At 37.1% G+C, this 21,639-nt stretch overlaps 1 protein-coding gene across 2 annotated transcripts in view; it reads left to right on the top strand.

Annotated features, from left to right (window-relative positions):
• Positions 1-21,639, top strand: part of arhgef39 (Rho guanine nucleotide exchange factor (GEF) 39) — a 49,571-nt gene that overhangs the window by 4,648 nt on the left and 23,284 nt on the right. For both annotated transcript variants that reach the window (XM_048154847.1, XM_048154848.1), the window contains 4 exons: positions 95-287; positions 1,102-1,196; positions 10,440-10,560; positions 14,388-14,506. In XM_048154847.1, coding sequence (XP_048010804.1) covers positions 138-287; positions 1,102-1,196; positions 10,440-10,560; positions 14,388-14,506 — 485 coding nt within the window. In that variant the 5' untranslated portion in view covers positions 95-137. The remainder of the gene's footprint in view (positions 1-94; positions 288-1,101; positions 1,197-10,439; positions 10,561-14,387; positions 14,507-21,639) is intronic.

Genomic DNA, 21,639 nt, shown 5'->3' with positions numbered 1-21,639 from the left:
TATATATATATATATATATGATTATAACAGCCAGTTATTTATACATTTCATCTGCTGTCATTACATTTTTTAATAGTGATTTTCTGCTTTGTAGGTAGTAACACTGATCTGGAGTCAGCACCCTCAACTGGTCGGTCATGAGTTTTGCTCCGAGTCCTTTCACCCCCATGGGCAGCCGCAGCATTCAGGAGCAGCGGGACCGCTGGGAGAGGAAGAGGAGCCGCACAGCCCGTGAGCTAGTCCAGAGCGAACAAAGATACTGTGAACAGCTGGATCTAGTCATCACGGTTAGTCTCTCTACAGGCCCAACATGATTACACACACACCCATGGCCTGAATTGGTCGATCTTTTATCAAACAATACGCTGATGGAGAAACACTTGTCAGGGTTGGATTCGGTCATCCTGGAGAGCAGAAAGAGAATAATGCGTTTGTTGCAATGTGTTGAATATCCTAATTAATAGAAATCTGAAATTCTAATCATCTTTGAGATCTTTATTCACCGTTTCAACAGCACAAGGTTTTCTATTTATTGAGTGGTCCTTGACACCATCGCAGGGCTATTCTTTTGAAATTCATGGTTTATAACCTGTTCAAGGCTTTTATTTTGTGACTAATTGGTTTTACCTTTAAGATCGCTGAGATCTCAAAGCCTTTTCTATGTGTATTATGTAGATTATATTGTGTGTAACCACAAATATACACTTGTGTCTCACTCATTCAGGTTATGTATAACATAATAATTACCACTCGAACTTGAAAAGCTAACATAGTGAACTGGCACGTCCGTCTCATTGTTGTCTAATGCCATATTCTAATTAAACGGTCGACCATCGAAACTTATTTTGACAAACCGCACATTCTCCTTCACGTCGTCTCCCGCCCCTAGTGAAGTTGTGTTAAGATATGCAGCTCATATTAAGCCGTTGGAGGTAATTGAGATGTCAGTGCTGCAAAATGCTTGGCTCTCCACAGATTTGTTCTCGCTTTGTCTCAAGGGTATGCGACGAGAGGTGACACTCTTGGTAAGATGAAGAGTCATGTACGAGTGGCGTCTGAAAATTTAATTTTCTCTCCCTCCTGTCTCTTTCTTTTCTCCAGTACTTTGTGGAGATCTTGAAGGCCAAAGGAACCCTCAGGCAGGACATTAGAGAAAGCATCTTCAGTTCAATTAAATCCATTCATTTAATAAACCAGTAAGTATCCTTTAAATAATTAAGCGAATATTCGCGCTCAGGGGAGAGAGACGGCTGAGGGTGGCTGGCTTTGATACCGTTTAAAAAGGACGAGAGGGTAGGGGAGTATTAATTGGGGTCTAACAGGAGAATCAAGTTTGAGAACTTGGAGATTGCCTGGTGTGCCTTATCTTATGTTATTCTCTTTAATTGGATTGCGAATCGATGAGGATGCTGGATTTGGGCTTACAGCTACACTTTCTCCAGTGTATTTCATGTTATCCCGCCAAGGTTGCCATCACTGGTGATGGCTGCCTGTTCGTAATGGCCGCTGTTTGTGTCTTCCAAACCTTATGTGTTGATAAAAATAAGCTTATGCAGTCGCTGATGTTTTAAACGTGCATTTTTAATGAAAGCATCCATTATCATGCCTTCATTACTGACTCTCACAGTCTTTCCACCTGACTTCAACACCAGTAATAGACATCAGGCTGCTCGATACAAGATTTAAAGTCAACGTGAAACACCATTCGCAACCCATTTAATTTTGCAATCTGGTCTTTTGCAGTTCTGAGTGAATCTTGATATTCACCAGACCTGATTTTATCCGCTAAGAACTTGAGAAGTGGTTGGGTTTGAGGGGAATAGGGTTGTCACAATACCAACATTTCAATAGTTTTAATGTACTTTCTGTGCTTATACACTTAACAAATGCTTTTATTCAAAGCAGTACAAGGCATTTATGTCAGTATTTTAGGATCAAACTCATAACCTGAGCCATTTTGAGTTTTTTCGATATGAAAAAAACTTCAGAATTAAGTCAAAATAACATAAAAAAAATTCATTAGTGACAGTGTTGGGGGCAATGTATTACAATTAACGCCAGTTATGTATATACATATCTGAGTTACTTTTTCAAATAAGTAACTCGAGTTACTTTGTTTTCCCATTTATTGACTGACCACTCTCCTGTTCCCAAGTTGAGAGAAATCAGGAGTGCAGAGGCGATGTGTGTGCTGTGTAAACATGGTTATTCTAGACTAAATTTGAACATACATTTTCTCATTTACTTCTCCTGCATCCTATTCTTCTGCAGTCCAGAATGGCACCACAGCTGAAAGGCTTGTTTGTTTGAGCTGCGCCGTCTACTGCACAGGCATGAATTTGCATTTCCTTCAGCCCGAGGCTTATTCATTTCACTTTTGGTGTAAAAGGACCTTTACATTAGCCAGAAATAGAACTTTTTTGTTGTTATAAAACAAACAAACAAACAGCCCAGTCCAGAAGAGAAAAAAATAACGCAAATGTAACGTAATGCATTACTTTCCATAAAAAGTAACGCATTTAATTACTTTTTTAAGGAGTAATGCAATATTGTAATGCATTACTTTTAAAAGTAACTTTCCTCAACACTGATTATTGGTATAATTTATCATGATCATTAACAAATTAAATTAAAATAATGTTTTGTAGTCTTCAAGTTTTTTTAAGTAATGAAACGGTAAGAGCCAAGAAATAATTAAGAACAGTTTTCAAAATTATTGGGTCTCATTCAGTAAGCATGCATACGCAAAAAATGTGTGTCAAATGTGCGTAGGAACGATTTTAAGAACAAATCACGATTCACCAAAAAGCTCGTACTAAAAATCATTCTAAATTTACAACAAAATATAGGAAAGCACTCGTATGCAAAAAAAAAAAAAAAAACTACTCTGTACGGCCTTATAATTGTGTTAAGAAGTTATGAATATGAAACTTCATCCTAACAAGACTACAATTATATTAAAGTATGTTACATTAATTGTATTATATAATCCATTCATAAAAAAATCTAATAAAATTATATCATTTAATCTTAAATACATTTCATCATATACAGTGATTATGTTCAGCTGCAAAGTTTCTCTGAATAACGCAGATATATGCATATGTACAGCTGGTTCATGAGTGGTCTGTAATCTGGGTCTGTATTTGAATTGTTTATTGTGAGAACTGGTGAGAGAGAACGGCACGCTTGGCATTGCTCGAGAATCTAGCGAGAGTGTGTCTTTAAACAGCGGCATGTCTGACGAGAGTGACGTAAGCCTGTTAGGAAAGTGTGCATGGAAACAATTTATATGGACAAGATTTGGGCATGTTTTATGCAAATGACTAACCATTTAGAATACTTCAAATTCACTAAAATAAGAACGAGGTTAAGAACAATTTTCGTGGATTAATATTCACAGCATAGACAGTGGCATGTCTGTTGGGCTGCTTTTAGATCTAATATTTTGTTTTATTGCATGCACAAATGTGGAGGTGCACTGTATATCACTTCACCATATAACTGTAGTTTCTATAACCTTACCAAAAAATACCACTTTATTTTCACCTTGTGTTATTTTCTATATTTCTGATGACTTTGGTGCCTCATACCAACTTTATTGTATTATGAAAAGCTAGTTTGGGACTACTGTTTAATAGCCTTACCTTAGAACCTTATACTGTTTAATCATCTGTGCTAGTGATATTCTTATAATTTATGTGTATGTTAAAGGTGCCGTAGAACATCTTTTCAAAAGATGTAATATAAGTCTAAGGTGTCCCTTGAATGTGTCTGTGAAGTTTCAGCTGAAAATACCCTTTTTTAATTAATTTAATTTGTCTATTTTGGGGCATCATTAACTATGCGCCGATTCAGGCTGCGCGGCCCCTTTAAATCTCTCGCTCCCTGCCCCCCCGAGCTCTCGACTATAATACAGTGCATTTACAAAGTTCACACAGCTAATATAACCCTCAAGTGGATCTTTACAAGATGTTTGTCATGCATGCTGCATGCATGGATCGGATCATGTGAGTATAGTATTTATTTTGATGTTTACATTTGATTCTGAATGAGTTTAATGGTGCTCCGTGGCTAACGGGCTAATGCTACACTGTTGGAGAGATTTATAAAGAATGAAGTTGTGTTTATGAATTATACAGACTGCAAGTGTTTAATAATGAAAATAGCGACGGCTCTCTTGTCTCCGTGAATACAGTAATAAACGATGGTAACTTTAACCACATTTAACAGTACATTAGCAACACGCTAACGAAACATTTAGAAAGACAATTTACAAATATCACTAAAAATATCATGTAATCATGGATCATGTCAGTTATTATTGCTCCATCTGCCATTTTTCGCTATTGTTCTTGCTTACCTAGTCTGATGATTCAGCTGTGCACAGATTCAGACGTTAATACTGGCTGCCCTTGTCTAATGCCTTGAACATGGGCTGGCATATGCAAATATTGGGGGCGTACATATTAATGATCCCGACTGTTACATAACAGTCGGTGATATGTTGAGATTCGCCTGTTTTCCGGAGGTCTTTTAAACAAATGAGATTTATATAAGAAGGAGGAAGCAACAGAGTTTGAAACTCAATGTATGTCTCTTCCATGTACTGAACTCTTGTTATTCAACTATGCCGAGGTAAATTCAATTTTTGATTCTAGGGCACCTTTAAGTAAAGTGGGATGGTACTTGTGTGTATGTGTGTGTCAAACATTTTTGAGAAATAAATTTGCTATAGGTTCAAATTTCTAAAAAATTGGGTTATAAGAATATGGGTCCCACTGCCAAACCCGTTGAGAACCTCTGATTTAAATGATACTAAAACAACTTTGCCATGAGTGTTTGCAGAGCACAAATATGCAAATACTATAGTATACTAACTTCGAAGTACCAGTACTTTTGACAAGGGCAGAGGTCAGGAAAATTAGCGATATGTGTGACGTCATCTAAAAATAAGACCTTTCCGAGTCATAGATGTATAGTCTGCATGCAGTAATAGCAGTTTTGTCAATTTTAAGAAAGTAAATAGTCAACTTTAAATTCATGATGACTTTAATAACATCTTTATATTTCACCAGTGGTAAAGTGGTCATGGTAAGATGTGAAGCCCAGCTGTGACTCTTCCGCGTACAGACGATTAGACACTCTGCTTGAGGGGCGTTTATGACAGCTTGAGCAAATGAAAAGCCAGAGCTGCTGGAAACACAGTGCAGAAGATGAAATAATACATCAGAAAAACTGGCCTGAAGAGCAGTCGGCATTGATCTTCCCATGCGGGCTGGGCAGACTAACAACAAATTAACTCACAGGTGTCAAGAAGCCTGTTCTTGTTAATTTTATCTGAGGCTATCTATGGCACAGAGCTCTCGTGAAGCGTTTTGTGTTTTGATGTACCACATCTGAAAGCAACAAGCAAAAGCAGAAGCCCTCTCCTAATGTCCAATAGCCTGCGAGCGAACAAGCTTCCAGTCTTTTATTAACACCTTTAAGCCTGCATTAGAGAGATCATCGCCCCTTAGTGCAGGTGAACAGTGTTTGATATATTTAACAACCTGATCAATCTCAGAGAATTTGCCTGACAAGCGCAGAGAGACGTTTCCTAACAAGAGAAACATAGTGAAGGATATTTCATTAGTCTCGAATTGACCGAAGTTCTCGTAGGAGATACTGCCGCATGGTTTTGTTGTGTACATATTTCGAATTACCAAACGACTGGAAGGGGAGCTACTGACTGCCTTTGAGGGCTTCATCCAGGCCCTGTTGATCGAGAATCATAAAATTGTCTGAATAATGAATCACCGTGGGTCCCCGAGGCTCCCATCAATGCCTGATTGACGGGCCTCTCTACAAACAGTGGCTGAATGAAGATGGAGGGCTGAATTTCAGAGCCCGATGTATTGGATAAATCGGTGCTTGGTTACCATATATCATCATTAGAATCGGTTATTGAAGTGCCGGGTGAAGCGTAATGGCAGTCTCTCAATTTAGATCTGTGAACAGACAGCAGTGGCTGACTGATTAAAACGAATAAAGTGCTCGCATACTCCAAAACCACATCGTTATCAGGAAGCTTCTTCAGATGCATGTTGATATCTGCGCTGGCTGCTGAAGGTTATTTGATTCCTTAGCTGAAATCATCACTTTTTTTTTATCTTGGACTAGTTGTAACAGTGAAAATCAGAGAACCAGGACAGAAGGTGAGCTGTAGATTGTTTTTGTCATGCACAATATGCGCTTTATAGTATATGCATTTTATAAACCATTGTAGATTTTATTCTTAAAGAAATAGTTGAGCCAAATATGACAATTCTGTCATTGTTTACTCATCGTCATGTCTTTAAAAACTCATTTGACCTTCTTTTAGACTGTGGAATGAAAAAGGAGATATTTAGCAGGCTGTCCAAGCTGTTCTTTTCCATACAGTGAAAGTGAATGGTGACAGCTACCGTTTTCATAGCAAAATTTTTTTTTTTTTTGTAAATACCAACTTTTTGACCTTTTCCTCATACCCAAACCTGTTGTACCACAATCCACTTTCATTGTATGGAAAAGAGCAGCCTGGACATTTTTCAAAACTTCTCTTTTTGCATTAAAAAGAAGGATGTCATACAGGTTTACAATGACATGAGGGTGATTAAATATTTATTTATTTATTTTTTACATTTTATGCATTTAACAGAATTTAATTTGCATTTCTGATGTATTATTTCAAAATAAATTGTTGTATTTTTAGGGGTTCAAGCACATAGTGCTGAAACCCTATTGTAATTGTTAAATTGTTAAAAAATCAACATCAACATAAAAGTGATCAGGCAGACCAAACCGTCGTAGTCGTAGTGACTTGAAACTTTGAGGGCTGGTAGTAGCTACTTACACCGCCTAGTGTCACCAAGACTCACCCTGATTGGCTTGACTGGGGCGCTATGGTGGTGAAAAGTACAAAATCACTCATAACTCCCTTTTTTTTTTTTTCCCTACTTTTGCGAATTAGTCCTAGGTGTTTGGCCCGATTGGAACCAAACCAGTGCTGCAAGATTCTCCAGAGTTTGATTGTCAATAATTATCAAAAAAAATGTTAAAACATTTCGATTGACGGTCCCTAAGGGCCTGTTCAAAGTAGGTGGAGCAATTTTTACTAAAATGGCTATAACTCTGGAATGAGATATTTTCATAAAACTCAGCACACCTATGTAAGAGCTCATTCTGTGGTCGTGTGAAAAAGGACGTGGCAACTGGCCATTTGGTGGCGCTATAACATAAAAATAGCTATAACTATTTCAGTGTTTGTATGTTTGACTTGAAAATTGATGTGCAATGTCTTTGTCCAAGCTACCATGATTGTCTATAAGGACATTGACGTATCTCAAAAAAACATGGCCACCATCGGCCAATGAAGTTTGAGCAGCTATCAGACAAGGTTAACGGAGGCCAAATGAAATTAAACTTGCTGGGCCTGTTTGACTCCCGGCCCTAGAGGCCTGTGAGCAATTCTAAAGAAATCGACCACCGGGGGCGCCTTTACGTTTTTCATGTGCATAAAGGTTTTTCGCACACACCCACGACATTTATACCACATGGTAGAACTCCTCATTCTGAGCAACTTTGCCTCTTGGACCACCTCTGTTCATCGAATCATTTGTTAAATATCGAAGATTATTAAAAAAAAAAAAAAAAACTTTGACAAACTAGTCCTAGATTTTTGGCTCAACCTCAATAACTGTTAAAAAGCTTTAAAAATCATATATTTCCTATTGTAAATTGCCTGTATTTGCTGTAAATGGTCTTTTCCATCTATGATCGAGATGGTTACAGGCTTGCTAATTAAAACGTAACACCCTTTTACGCATGTGTTTAAAGGCCTTAAAGCGCTTAAACCCCGATATTTGCTGCTTGCAGCTATATTTTTTTCTTATGATTTTAGACACATTTTGAGTGATTATATAACCTGAGGACAATGCAACCCAATCTTTCCCAGTTTTCAATAAAAACTTATAAAAATAGGCGTTGTTAATACAATGACATCTTAAGAAATATAAAAAATGTCTGTCAGCTATATTTAAGTTTAAAAGAATAGGATGAAGCTGGTTTGAAGTTCATTCTTTGTACATCATATGATACTCTTGGGTTGGTAAAGACTTAAATACATTCTGGATTCATTAAACGCTTCTGAACAAGCAAGCAAGCAAACAAACAAACCTTGAATATATTGTCATGCCGCTGCCATTCATCAGAATTATGCCTGTTTATCTGATGAGGGGAATAAGGCAATAGTGGGAACAACCCAATTATCCCAGAATGCACCGTAACAGTGATCACCAACTTGAAAGGGCTGTCACTTAAGTAGCACTGAATCAAAAACGTATTTGAGAGATAAATATTCTGAACGAGTGCGTCTTGGGGGTTTCTTAATGACAGTAAATGTGGTGTGGAAATAGATCAAATAGTATCCGATATGAAGGAAGAGGGTCCTTGTCACTATCGAGGGAAGGAGGGGGTCTCCCGACAAACTGAACGATGCTTTTGGGTGCTGTACAAATTTGGGATTTTATGACTGTTTGCGTTGCTGCTAACTATTCATTGATGATAATTAGTGTTCCTCGGTTTTTGCTTCCCGCAAATGAAGCCACATAGGCCTCCATTGTTTGGTTGAGTCTGTGCCCGGCCCAGATGTCGCAACCGCTAAGCATTAATGTAGATTAACGTGACGCAGGAGGAATGCTAATGTTATCTTTGTCATCTTCCTGACGGCTAGAGAATTTAATTGCCCTAAAAAAGAGCATAAAAAATGTAAGTCATAATTTCATATTTATCATAATAGCCTCTGGCTGTGAGGAGGAAAAAGGAAACACTATTTTTCCCGCCCTTTGCCCTCGTTAGAACTCTCTCGGCTGCTCTGGCATCTCCTGATTATGAACAGAGGCTACCTTGGCTTGCAACTTCATTAAAATCTATTTAAATCAACTTCAACTGCAAAATGCTCCTTCTTCCAGCATGTAAAAAATGTAAAGTCTCAGGGAACATCATTAGGGAGAGTGTGTGCGTGTATCCGTACCTGTATTTCTGTTTGGTCTAAGCGGTATGTATGAGCGATATCTACCTCGCCTAGTTTGGATAATAAGCTCCCTCACAAGTGTCAACACCCTCACCCTTGAATTATACCCATGTCACCCTAATGTGCCTGACAGCCAGAGCACCAACTCTTCCATTCCTCTTGAACGCCTTGTTTTGTTCCTGGTTTTGCAATGGGTGCGTTCCCGCTACAAAGCACCGCACGCTTGCCCTTGGGCGCTAGCCCCAGCACCCTTGTCTCAAATAAGTATGTCACCCACAGGGAGGGGCCCTCGGATGACACCACACAAATCTGACTAAAAACACTTCCTTTCGCAAATACGTCTACCTCTGAACTAACCCCCCTCATTATTTGTGACAAGAAGTGCCTTGATTTCCAAAACAGTATCAGGGTTATCATTGCGTTTGGAGTGCGATGGCAAGACTGCAGGGTAGGGTAATGTTGTTGTTTATTTTTTGACTTAACAGGACTTAATTGATTTTTTTTTTTTTTTTTTTCTTCAGTTTAAAACAATTCTTTTAAGGCTTGGGCTGTTTTACTCCAATAGGTAACAGTATGTATTCTAGCCCCATTAATCCTTGCAGTGCGGCATTCTTAACAAACAATATTATGAAAAGAAAGCAGCCAGAATCTTTTAAGGTCCATGTCAGGTATAAACCATTGCTGTAAAATTGTTTTTTTTAGCAGCAGTGAAGCCAGACGTTAACAATCTTCTCTGAACTAATGTAAACTTATAAGAAGAATCATCATTTAACAACATAAGGTCAAACTGCAACTTTGTGATGTTTTTTAGCACCTGAACTACACGTTTCCAGAAATTGGATATAGGACTTAGTTGTTAATGTGATACAATTTTTCCATTCTGTTAAAGTATGCTTTTATATGTATTTGTAGATTAATTTATTTAAAAATTAATACTATTATTCAATGGATGCATAAAACAAAGAGACAGTAAATACATTTATAGTGTTCAACTAAATTATGTTTTTTTTCTGTTAATCAAAGAATCCAGTTTTCAACATTGATAATAATAAAAAATGTTTCTTGAGCACCAAATCAGCATATTAGAATGATTTCTGAAGGATGATGTGACACTGAAGACTGGAGCAATGATGCTGAAAATTCAGCTTTGCCATCACAGGAGCAACTTAAATTTTTAGAAAACATTTCTTTGACATTGTAATAATATTTCAATATTACTGTTTTTACTGTATATGTGATCAAATAAATGTGGTCCTGTGAGCATAAGAGATTTTATAGAAATATATTAATTTACAGAACATTTGAGGTATGAAAAATTAAATGAAGTCTTATTAAATTACGCCATCTAAGGCAAATCATATTTTCGCTTCTTTTTTGGTTTAAACAGGACCCTGCTCGCTCATCTAGAACTGGGGAGGTTTGGCATTGGGTTTGAGGAGTTCTGCACTCACCTGCAGTTGTATAATACTTACGTTGACAACATCCAGACAGCTAAAAAAGTCCTCATGGTAAGTTGAAATTCAATGTTTTTATGTTAGACCTGACTCCCATTTGGCATTGACTGCACTTACAAGTGTGACTCGTTGTGTTGTATGGCCTTGAGTAATGCCTTTGTGAACATAGCCATAGATTAGTTATACACTGAATATTAAGTTTCACTGATTATGTCATGTTCCTCTTCTTTTGATTCTGCATTGCTCTTTGAAGGTAGTCTAATCATTTTTCCACCTGCTATGAAAATTACTAAATCGAAAGGTCGTTGGTATTGGCTTTTCCTGAATGAATGTGTTCTTTTACCTGGATAGAGGTCATCTCCTTACACTAAAAGCTGGTGGCTATGTCTATCAATATGAAATCATGAATATGTATTCATTATAGATCTATGTTAATGCATAGGATTGACAGAATGTCATGCTCCACTTCTAATTAGTCCAAACCTATTAAGTCTTGTACAACTGCTCATCTTTGGCACCTTTTCTCGCTGTGCCATATTGTTCGGCTCAACCTTGTGGGGGGAAAAAAAAAGAGAAGACACAATGTCGGGTCAGTAACTCAAAAGATCACCATTCAAAATGATTGACGTTTGGAACGGTGAAAAAAAATGGAGTCACCTACCTGATTAAGGCTTTAGGATGACACTCTGTGCAAACAGATCTCTCCCAGGCAAAGCCCAGCGGTACCATTAGGTCCAACACTACCATCTCATTACGCCTGACTTAAGTGGGCAGCCTCCATCAGTCGACCGGAAAAAAGTGCGATGGGGAATCTCTCTCTTTGCTAATTAGCTCCTCCCTCGGCAAGGCACCTGTACCCAAGTGTATGGATGACTGATTCCTTGTTAGACCAAATCAGTTAGCGGTTAAAGAATCATCGGCACGCCAGGCTAGTGCTAACTTCTGTATTCTGTGTGCTTGCGGTGAACCGAGGGGCATTTTTTTTCTTACTATGCCAGTAATTGCGTCTGATACCAAATGTATGTTCTCAGAAAGGTCGTTTCGAGTGATGTTAGCCTTGCAGCAAAGCTCCTCCAAGCCTCGTCTAGCCACACGCTGCTTTTATTTAGCTGGGGGAAGCTTGGAGCCTCACAGATATTAATGTCTTAATTAAGAGGAGGAATACGTCTGCGGCCAATTGACCGATTCCCATTGATTGCAGACTGAGCTGTTTAAGTTAGCATCGATTACTCTGCCAGGCCTACATGGCTGTAATTGCTGGAACATGGGCCTGAGTGTTCATTGTGTCACATGACTGAAACATGGCTGGTCTGTCCTTTTAAGATCCACCGTTCTTGAAACTGGCAGTCTAGACCAGGGTTTCTCAAAGTTTCTCAAACAAGGAGCCTTTAATCCCCTTTTTAGTTCCATTTTTAACCTTGACCGATAGTTTGACATAATAATATTAATAAATATATAATAGTGCTGCTGTATATTTAATTAAAAATACAGTAAAAACAGTAATATTGTGAAATATTATTACAATTTAAAATAACTGTTTTCTATTTGAATATATTTCACAAAGTAATTTATTCCTGTGATGGCAAAGCTGAATTTTCAGCATCATTACTCCAGTCTTCAGTGTCACATGATCCTTCAGGAATCATTCTAATATGCTGATCTGCTGCTCAAGAAACATTTAATGTGTACAATTGTACAAAATATTTGTGTACAATATTTTTTTTCAGGATTATTTGATGAATAGAAAGTTCAAAAGAACAGTGTTTATCTGAAATCTAATCTTTTGTAACATAAATGTCTTTACTGCCACTTTTGATTGATTTAATGCATCCTTGCTGAATAAAATTATTCATTTCTTTAATTTCTTTTCAAAAAAATAAAAATAAAAATTCTTACTGACCCCAAACTTTTGAACGATAGTGTATAATGCTACAGAAGCTTTGTATTTCAGATAAATGCTGTTCTTTTGAACTTTCTATTCATCAAGGAATCCTGAAAAAAAAGTACACAACTGTTTTCAACATTGAAAATAATCATAAATGTTTATTGAGCAGCAAATCAGCATATTAGAATGATTTCTGAAGGATCATGTGACACTGAAGACTGGAGTAACGATGCTGAAAATTCAGCTTTGCATCACAGGAATAAATTACTTTGTCAAATATATTTAAATAGTACACAGTTATTTTAAATTGTAATAATATTTCACAATATTACTGTTTTTTACTGTATTTTTAATTAAATAAATGTAGCCTTGGTGAGCAGACAAAACTTCTTTTAAAAACATTAAAAATCTTAGTGGTTCCATATATATATATATTTTTTTATATATATATATATATATATATATATATATATATATATATATATATATATATATATAAAATACATAAAATACATATATATGTGTGTGTGTATACATAATACATATATGTGTGTGTGTATACATACAAAGTTTTATGTTAGATGCGATTAATCATGATTAATCGATTTGGCAGCATTAATATATAATAATGAGATCTTTTTAAGATTATTTATTTTAGAGATACATGATATACTATATGAGTTGTTACTATAAGTTTAGGGTCGGTAAAGGCCCTTTCACACCAAGAACATTAACTATAAAGATAACTAAATGCATTCTAACTGTCACTTTTGATCTACTGAATGTCTCCTTGCTAAATAAATGTATTAATTAAAAATTACTAAAAAAAAATAAAATAAAAAAAATCGGACTGACCCCAAACTTTTTACCTTTTGTCATGATTTAACTCTCACTTAAAGGGTTAGTTCACCCAAAAATTAAATTTCTGTCATTAAGTACTCACCTTCATGTCGTTCCAAACCCGTAAGACCTTTGTTCATCTTCGGAACACCAATTAAGATATTTCTGATGAGAGGTTATTTTAATCTCCCCTAGAAAGCAATGAAATTACCACATTCAAGGTCCAGAAAAGTAGCAAAGACATCGTTAAAGCAGTCCACTGGATCGCAGTGGTTCAACCTTAATGTTTTGAAGCGATGAGAATACTTTTTGTGCGCAAAAACGAAAAAAAAAAAAAAACGCCAGCTCAGTATTGACTGATGCAACATTTGTAATTATGTTGTCATGCCTAAATTCACGTTATATTTAAAACAATTGATTCTAATTTGCAGTGTTTTGTTTATAAAAATTCTATTTCTATTCACACTTTAATATTAAAATTATACTTGCTTGTTGTTTTGATGTCTTGCCTATTATTTTAACTCTCTCACAATTTAAAATGACAGGATTTGTACTAAGATTTTTTTGGCTGGCCTGAATAAAGAATTCCTCTCACAGCATGTCCAACATGCAGTGATTTAATGTTAGTGTGTTTCTCAGAGGGAGACCCCAGCTGCTTCGGCCATAAATGCTAGCCGAGCAGGTGTTGTTCACGGTGTGTGCCATTTGAAGATGATGGATTGTTTTATGTACTTGATATGTTTATTTATTTACTAAGCACACACACATAGCACCGACCCATGCTTTTCTCAGAGGGAAGCACGATTTTACATAAAGAAGTGATATTTTGCTATGCTAATTCAAAGTCTGTCTGTCATTAGCCTGACATGGTATGTGTGAATGTATATTTAACAATGAAACCAGGGTTGCTTCTATTCAGAAGACAGCTTGTGATAAGAGAGAACAGAGATGTCTTGTTGCGCATGAGTGAGATTCAGTCACAAGCGAGACTGAATACACAATTCAATAGACATCAACCACATGCATAATCTACGGGGGTGAAAATGTTGGTGGGAGGTAAACAGTGTTATCGCTAGCATTATCAAATGTGTCCTACCATTGTATCAAGTTGTTTTCATGGAAGCAGATCTTGATTCATGGTTCATTTCCTTCTCAGGTTCAGGTGAAAAAAAGCAAACCCTTCAGAAGGTTTAAAAAGCTCCAGGAGTCGAGGCCCGAGTTCAATCAGCAGAAACTTGAGGACTTGCTTCTGCTTCCTCTTCAGCGCATTCAGCAGTAAGTTGTCAGGTTCACATGTGACAGTATTGAAATTTTAACGGTTATCAGTGTTTATATCCATATATATTAGTGTTTTGGTGTGTTTTTTTTTTCCTGCTATCTTATGGTGTATTTAATACACAATATTTACCTTCAGATCACTTTTGCTGTCATCTAATGCTCACTTAAACTTAATATTTGTGTAAAAACACTAACATTCATTTTTCATATCATGATAGCAATCACTATATTAAATGGTATAACTGTATTTTTATAAATATATATCGTCTGTGGAAGGCATAGGACCATAAAATGTTCATCCAATTATTATATTTGGTCCGAATTAAATAATCTGTTCTACCTACCTGTCAACATACTTTTTTACATACTTTCGCGCACCGTTTGCGCAGACATCATACGTCATCAGAGCGTTTTTATGCTACGTAGAGTTTATACAGACAGACCTCAGTCACTGAGTGCCGCAAACAAACAGCAGCCAACTTTTACAGTTCCTACCGAATCAAAACAATGAGCTTATGCTGCGTTCACGTCATAACTACCGTAATTAAGAGATGGCAACCCGTGACTTTCTAACCGGAGCTGTTCAGTCAGACTCGGAATTATGCATATCCATGTCAACAGTATCAACACTGAAATGAATCTGCAGCAGTCAGGTACAAGTTGTTTACATTCATTATTATTTTAATGTTATGTGCTTTGAGACATGAGGTGGTTTAATGCCGTCTCTTGTGACGCTTTGCTGAAAGCAGCTGTCTGTGTGTGTGCCTTCATGTGTTTTGGAGGAGGCGTGGCTTTGGACGGCGATTTGCAGGGAGGGTGAGATTGTATGCTTTCAATGCTAGCAGGCTAACGTTAGCATTTCCCAGATCACCTACTGCACCTTTAAAATATCCATTTTGATAATATTGCGATGCTTAAATTTACTTGTTGCATTTAAAATGATGGTTTTTAGTTGTTTTTTTTTTTTTTTTCTTTTTCTTTTTTTTTAAACGAAAGAATATAGAATTTTTAAATCGGCCATTATCGGTTATTGGCCGATAATAGTGATTGTTTTTCATTATCAGCCAATAATTAAGTTATATAAGCATTAATTAAAGGGTTAGTGAAAAAATGAAAATTCTGTCATTAAGTACTCACCCTCATGTCATTTCACACCCGTGAGACCTTGACTGCAGTGGTTCAACCTTAATTTTATGAAGCGACGAGAATACTTTTTGTGTGCGCAAAAACAAAACAAATTTTTATTCGACAATCTCTTCTCTTCATTATCATTATCCTTACGCAGGTGCCGCAGTAAGCACAGTGAAGGCTTCCGTGTTTACGTCCGAATGCCGGCTCAGTATTGGCCAAAGCTGCACATGTGCATGTGTGTGATGCTGACGCAGGAGCTAAATTCATTTGTTGCACTTAAAATGATGGATTTTAATTCATTTATTTTATCTTTTATAGAAATGGTTATCAGTCATAAGATGAAAATAATTATCAGATTATCATTATGGGCCAGGATTTTTATATAGGTGCATCCCTAGCTGAAAATGACAATCAAGTTTTTGTTCTGTAGATGTTATTAAACTTTGTTTAAAGTAGGCCGATTTCCCAAGAAAGTGTAACCAGTGTTTCTGTGGCCCTCTCAAAAGCCTGACATGGAGTTTTGGGGTAGGACTACGTGTTTGTGTTTGTGCAAAACGTAATAATTTATTTCTACTTATTACAGCATATATATTTACCCATTTGGTGATGGTAGTCGTGCAGAAATAGCACACCTAAAGATGTTTTGAGTTCGATTTTTGATTTAATGAACTCCTCAACCACTTATTGCAATTGACGTGCAAAGTTTTCTTTTAATCTCATTAAATGTCAAAGTAGCTCAGCCATTGAATTTTCAAGTAAACGAGATGGATTGGTCAGCGGATGTTTTTTGTGTATTTAAAGTTTAAACCATCTGCTTTGGTGAAGAGATTATGGGATCGACAGCATCAACACATTGAAATGCAGTCAGTTCTTGATGGGAATGTAAAGCGTTTTGGTTCTGCATCAGTATTTTCTGACACAGGCCAGTCTACTTCACAGTCTTCTGCTCAGCTGTCAAATCGCTCTACAACTTCACATTTTGTTGATCGTGCTATGTGGGTTTTCTTTAAAGAAGGATTTTGGGAATCATTTGATGGCACGATAACAGAAAGCTGTCACCACCGGGTTATGGTTTTCATGCTTGAATTCTCCATCCGTATTTCGTCGCTTTGGAGGAGTCGGTGCACGCCGCATACCAAGCCTCTCAATGACAGACGTAATTATTGTTTGATGTCGTGCTCACACCTGCCTTCAGACTGTCCAAGAACTGTCAAAATCCCTTTTGTTAAGCCGCCGAATTTGTTGGCTGTAATTTCATGCGGTCGTGGTCTCAGCCGTTAATTAGTGTAACAGGGTGCGAAATGAACTAGAACATGCTTAAGAACCAGCAGAAATTACATGGCATTCCTTTATCAAGCTGCTCGAGTCCATCTTAATTAGGCTTTTATGTCACTCCTACTTATTAAATGTAGTTTCCAACATGAAAGAAGACAAACACAATGTCATTTTTGCAATGACAATAATTATGTCTTTATATTTATTCTTTATAAGAACATTCCTCTGCTTTCGCCCACCTGTCGTGGGTTTCATTCAGTGGTTTCATCAAATGCAACATGGCAGAATTCTGTTCTGATCCATTTTAGGTGATTTGATCGGAAGACAGACTCCTGGTTTTAGCATGAATCTCTTTAGTTTTGACTTTTTATCAAGGAAAGTTTTTTTTTGTTTGTTTGTTTTTTTTTATGACTACACGTCACTTACTATCAGTGTCAGTGTGTGGTTTTGCTGCATGTTAATAAAGCACAAAAATTAAACAAAAAAGATTGAGATGTGAAGCAATTCAAATAATAAATTACTATTAATTTTGTGCACCAAATCAGCATATTGGAATTGTTTCTGAAAGATCAGGTGACCCTGAAGACTGGAGAAATGGCTTCATCTTTGCCATCAGAAATAAATTACTTTTTTTTTTTTTCCCCTGTGTTGTGTAATGTAAAATTAAAAAAATAAGAAAAGGAGTGCAGATCATTCTCTTCTTTTGAGAATAAATATATAAAATAGAAAACAGTTATTTGAAATTCTAATAATATTTTAAAATATTACTGTTTTAATGTATATTTGATCAAATAAATGCAGCCTTGGTTGAGTGTAAGAGACTTCTTTCAAAAACATTAAAAAGTCTTATCGACCCCAAGCTTTTGAATGGACTCTGAATTTTTTGGAATTCAAACACTTGTTTTTAGCGTAGTAGATGATTGACAGGAAACCAGGCCGTCCTCCAGGATGCATTGATGTTTTTACTGCCAATGTGACATTGTCACATGCATTTTTGGCTTGTTTTTATGTGATTTGTATGATTGGATCACAAAATTTTGTACTCCATTTATACCTGTGTTGACCACTTGTTATCAGATCTCCCAAAATCGATGTACGTGTGAACAGGGTCACAAGATGCCAATCTTTAGAAAGGATGCAAAGTATTTTCTATCTGTTTTTGACGTGCAGCAAACCGCAGCACTCGGTACTAAATATCACCTCTGAGCTATGTGCCGCACCCTGAATTTTCTCCACCCAGTTATCACAGAGATATCCTCTAATTTCCCTCGGAACTGCCGAGCCTGACATCTCAATCAGCATGTTCAAAGACGCCCTTGATCTGATCTCATCCTCTCAGGCCCTGATCACTGTGTTTCCCATTGTCCCCCCATCGATTCTACCTCTCCGCTCTTGGAAAGTGAGGACGCACGGGGGGCGCATAATTGTATGATGATCTTAAGTGGCACGGCAGAAGAGCTCCATTCTTGGAGAGTGCAGATAATCAGGAGTACCGCCTCTAACGGGGACTCAGGAGGAAATTGTTGTCACTTATTCGGTTGGAGGATGATGGATGGCGAGGCTGGCTGTGTGTGGATCATGGTGGCTACTTAAGACATGGAGCAGGACTGTTGGGAGGGAGGATAAAATCATTCCTATTATTAAACGCCATTCACTGCAGCTGCTGAGGAGAGATTCACGTTGTGTCCCTGCTGCTCTCTCTGTCCCTCTTCTCAACTCTTCTTCCCCTCTCTGTGGTCTTCCTCACCACAGATTGACGTTTTGGTCAATTTGTCAAGTGTTAGACAAATGAAGTTATAGTTAATGAGTACCGATATTCAAATTCTGGCTGATATGTCAATAAACAGATAATAATTTCCATGTTGAGGGCATTATTAACTTTTATTTTAAATGGTACAAGTGATTTTATTTTTATTTACAGTATAATGTGTAAAAAATGTGTATTTATCTTCCTATCTGTCTATCCATCTGTTTAGCTGTCCATTCATCTGTTCATCCATCTGTCCATCCGTCTTTATTTATATAGTGCTTTATACAATACAGATTGTTTCAAAGCAGCTTTACAGTGATAACAGGATAATGATGCATTTTGGCTGTTGTTTAGCTGAAGTCAGTTCAGTGTTGATTCAGTTCCGTTGTAAAGATCATCAATGATTAAATTAGTTCATTTCATCTTTAAAGCAGTTCTGCAAAAAAAAGTCATCATCCAGCTAAGTTATTAAGTGATCCCCAACTAAGCAAGCCAGAGGCGACAGTTTGTCTGTCCATCGTTCTATCTATTGGTCAGTCTGTCTGTCTATTTAGAGTTTTGTCTGTTTATAGGTCTGTCTGTCTTTTTAACATTCTGTCTGTCTGTCCATCGTTCTATCTATCTATCGGTCTGTCTGTTTGTCTTTTTAGTGTTCTGTCTATCTGTCTGTTTGTCTTTTTAGGTTCTGTCTGTCTGTCCATCGTTCTATCTATCTATCGGTCTGTCTGTTTGTCTTTTTAGGGTTCTGTCTATCAGTCTGTTTGTCTTTTTAGGTTCTGTCTGTCTGTCCATTGTTCTATCTATCTATCGGTCTGTCTGTTTGTCTTTTTAGGGTTCTGTCTATCTGTCTGTTTGTCTTTTTAGGTTCTGTCTGTCTGTCCATCGTTCTATCTATCTATCGGTCTGTCTGTTTGTCTTTTTAGGGTTCTGTCTATCAGTCTCTCTGTCTGTCTGTCCATCGTTCTATCTATCAGTCTGTCTGTTTGTCTTTTTAGTGTTCTGTCTATCTGTCTGTTTGTCTTTTTAGGTTCTATCTGTCTGTCTGTCTGTCTGTCTGTCCATCATTCTATCTATCGATCTGTCTGTTTGTCTTTTTAGGTTCTATCTGTCTGTCTGTCTGTCTGTCTGTCCATCATTCTATCTATCGGTCTGTCTGTTTGTCTTTTTAGTGTTCTATCTGTCTTTGTCTTTTTAGTGTTCTGTCTATCTGTCTGTTTGTCTTTTTAGTGTTCTGTCTATCTGTCTGTTTGTCTTTTTAGGTTCTATCTGTCTGTCTGTCCATCATTCTATCTATCGGTCTGTCTGTTTGTCTTTTTAGTGTTCTATCTGTCTGTTTGTCTTTTTAGTGTTCTGTCTATCTGTCTGTTTGTCTTTTTAGTGTTCTGTCTATCTGTCTGTTTGTCTTTTTAGGTTCTATCTGTCTGTCTGTCCATCATTCTATCTATCAGTCTGTCTGTTTGTCTTTTTAGTGTTCTATCTGTCTGTTTGTCTTTTTAGTGTTCTGTCTATCTGTCTGTTTGTCTTTTTAGGTTCTATCTGTCTGTCTGTCTGTCTGTCCATCATTCTATCTATCGGTCTGTCTGTTTGTCTTTTTAGTGTTCTATCTGTCTGTTTGTCTTTTTAGTGTTCTATCTGTCTGTTTGTCTTTTTAGTGTTCTATCTGTCTGTTTGTCTTTTTAGGTTCTATCTGTCTCTCTGTCTGTCTGTCCATCATTCTATCTATCGGTCTGTCTGTTTGTCTTTTTAGCGTTCTGTATATCGGTCTGTCTGTCTTTTTAGCGTTTTGTCTATCAGTCTGTCTTTTTAGCGTTCTATGTATCGGTCTGTCATTTTATCTTTCTGTCTGTCCATCATTCTATCTATCAGTCTTTCTGTCTGTCTTTTTAGCATTCCGTCTCTGTCTGTCTGTCTGTCCATTGTTCTATCTATCAATCTGTCTGTCTGTTTGTCTTTTTAGGGTTCTGTCTATCAGTCTGTCTGTCTGTCTGTCCATCGTTCTATCTATCGATCTGTCTGTCTGTCTTTTTAGTGTTCTGTCTATCTGTCTTTTTGTCTTTTTAGGTTCTATCTGTCTATCTGTCCATCGTTCTATCTATCTATCAGTCTTTCTGTCTGTCTTTTTAGCATTCTGTTTTAGCGTTCTGTATATCGGTCTATCTGACTTTTTAGCGTTTTGTCTATCAGTCTGTCTTTTTAGCGTTCTATATATTGGTCTGTCTTTTTATCGTTCTGTCTATCAGTCTATCTGTCTGTCTGTCTGTCCATCGTTCTATCTATCAATCTGTCTGTCTGTTTGTCTTTTTAGGGTTCTGTCTATCAGTCTGTCTCTCTGTCTATCAGTCTCTCTGTCTATCAGTCTGTCTGTCTATCAGTCTGTCTGTCTGTCTGTCTGTCCATCGTTCTATCTATCGGTCTGTCTGTTTGTCTTTTTAGTGTTCTGTCTATCTGTCTGTTTGTCTTTTTAGGTTCTGTCTGTCTGTCCATTGTTCTATCTATCGATCTGTCTGTCTGTTTGTCTTTTTAGGGTTCTGTCTATCAGTCTGTCTCTCTGTCTGTCTGTCCATCGTTCTATCTATCGGTCTGTCTGTTTGTCTTTTTAGTGTTCTGTCTATCTGTCTGTTTGTCTTTTTAGGTTCTGTCTGTCTGTCCATTGTTCTATCTATCGATCTGTCTGTCTGTTTGTCTTTTTAGGGTTCTGTCTATCAGTCTGTCTCTCTGTCTGTCTGTCCATCGTTCTATCTATCGGTCTGTCTGTTTGTCTTTTTAGCGTTCTGTATATCAGTCTGTCTGTCTTTTTAGCGTTTTGTCTATCAGTCTGTCTTTTTAGCGTTCTATGTATCGGTCTGTCATTTTATCTTTCTGTCTATCTGTCTGTCCATCATTCTATCTATCAGTCTTTCTGTCTGTCTTTTTAGCATTCCGTCTCTGTCTGTCTGTCTGTCCATCGTTCTGTCTATCAATCTGTCTGTCTGTT

The sequence above is a fragment of the Megalobrama amblycephala genome, linkage group LG14 (genome assembly GCF_018812025.1).
Source record: "Megalobrama amblycephala isolate DHTTF-2021 linkage group LG14, ASM1881202v1, whole genome shotgun sequence".
Taxonomy (NCBI): domain Eukaryota; kingdom Metazoa; phylum Chordata; class Actinopteri; order Cypriniformes; family Xenocyprididae; genus Megalobrama; species Megalobrama amblycephala.
This window is presented reverse-complemented; position numbering and strand designations above follow the sequence as displayed.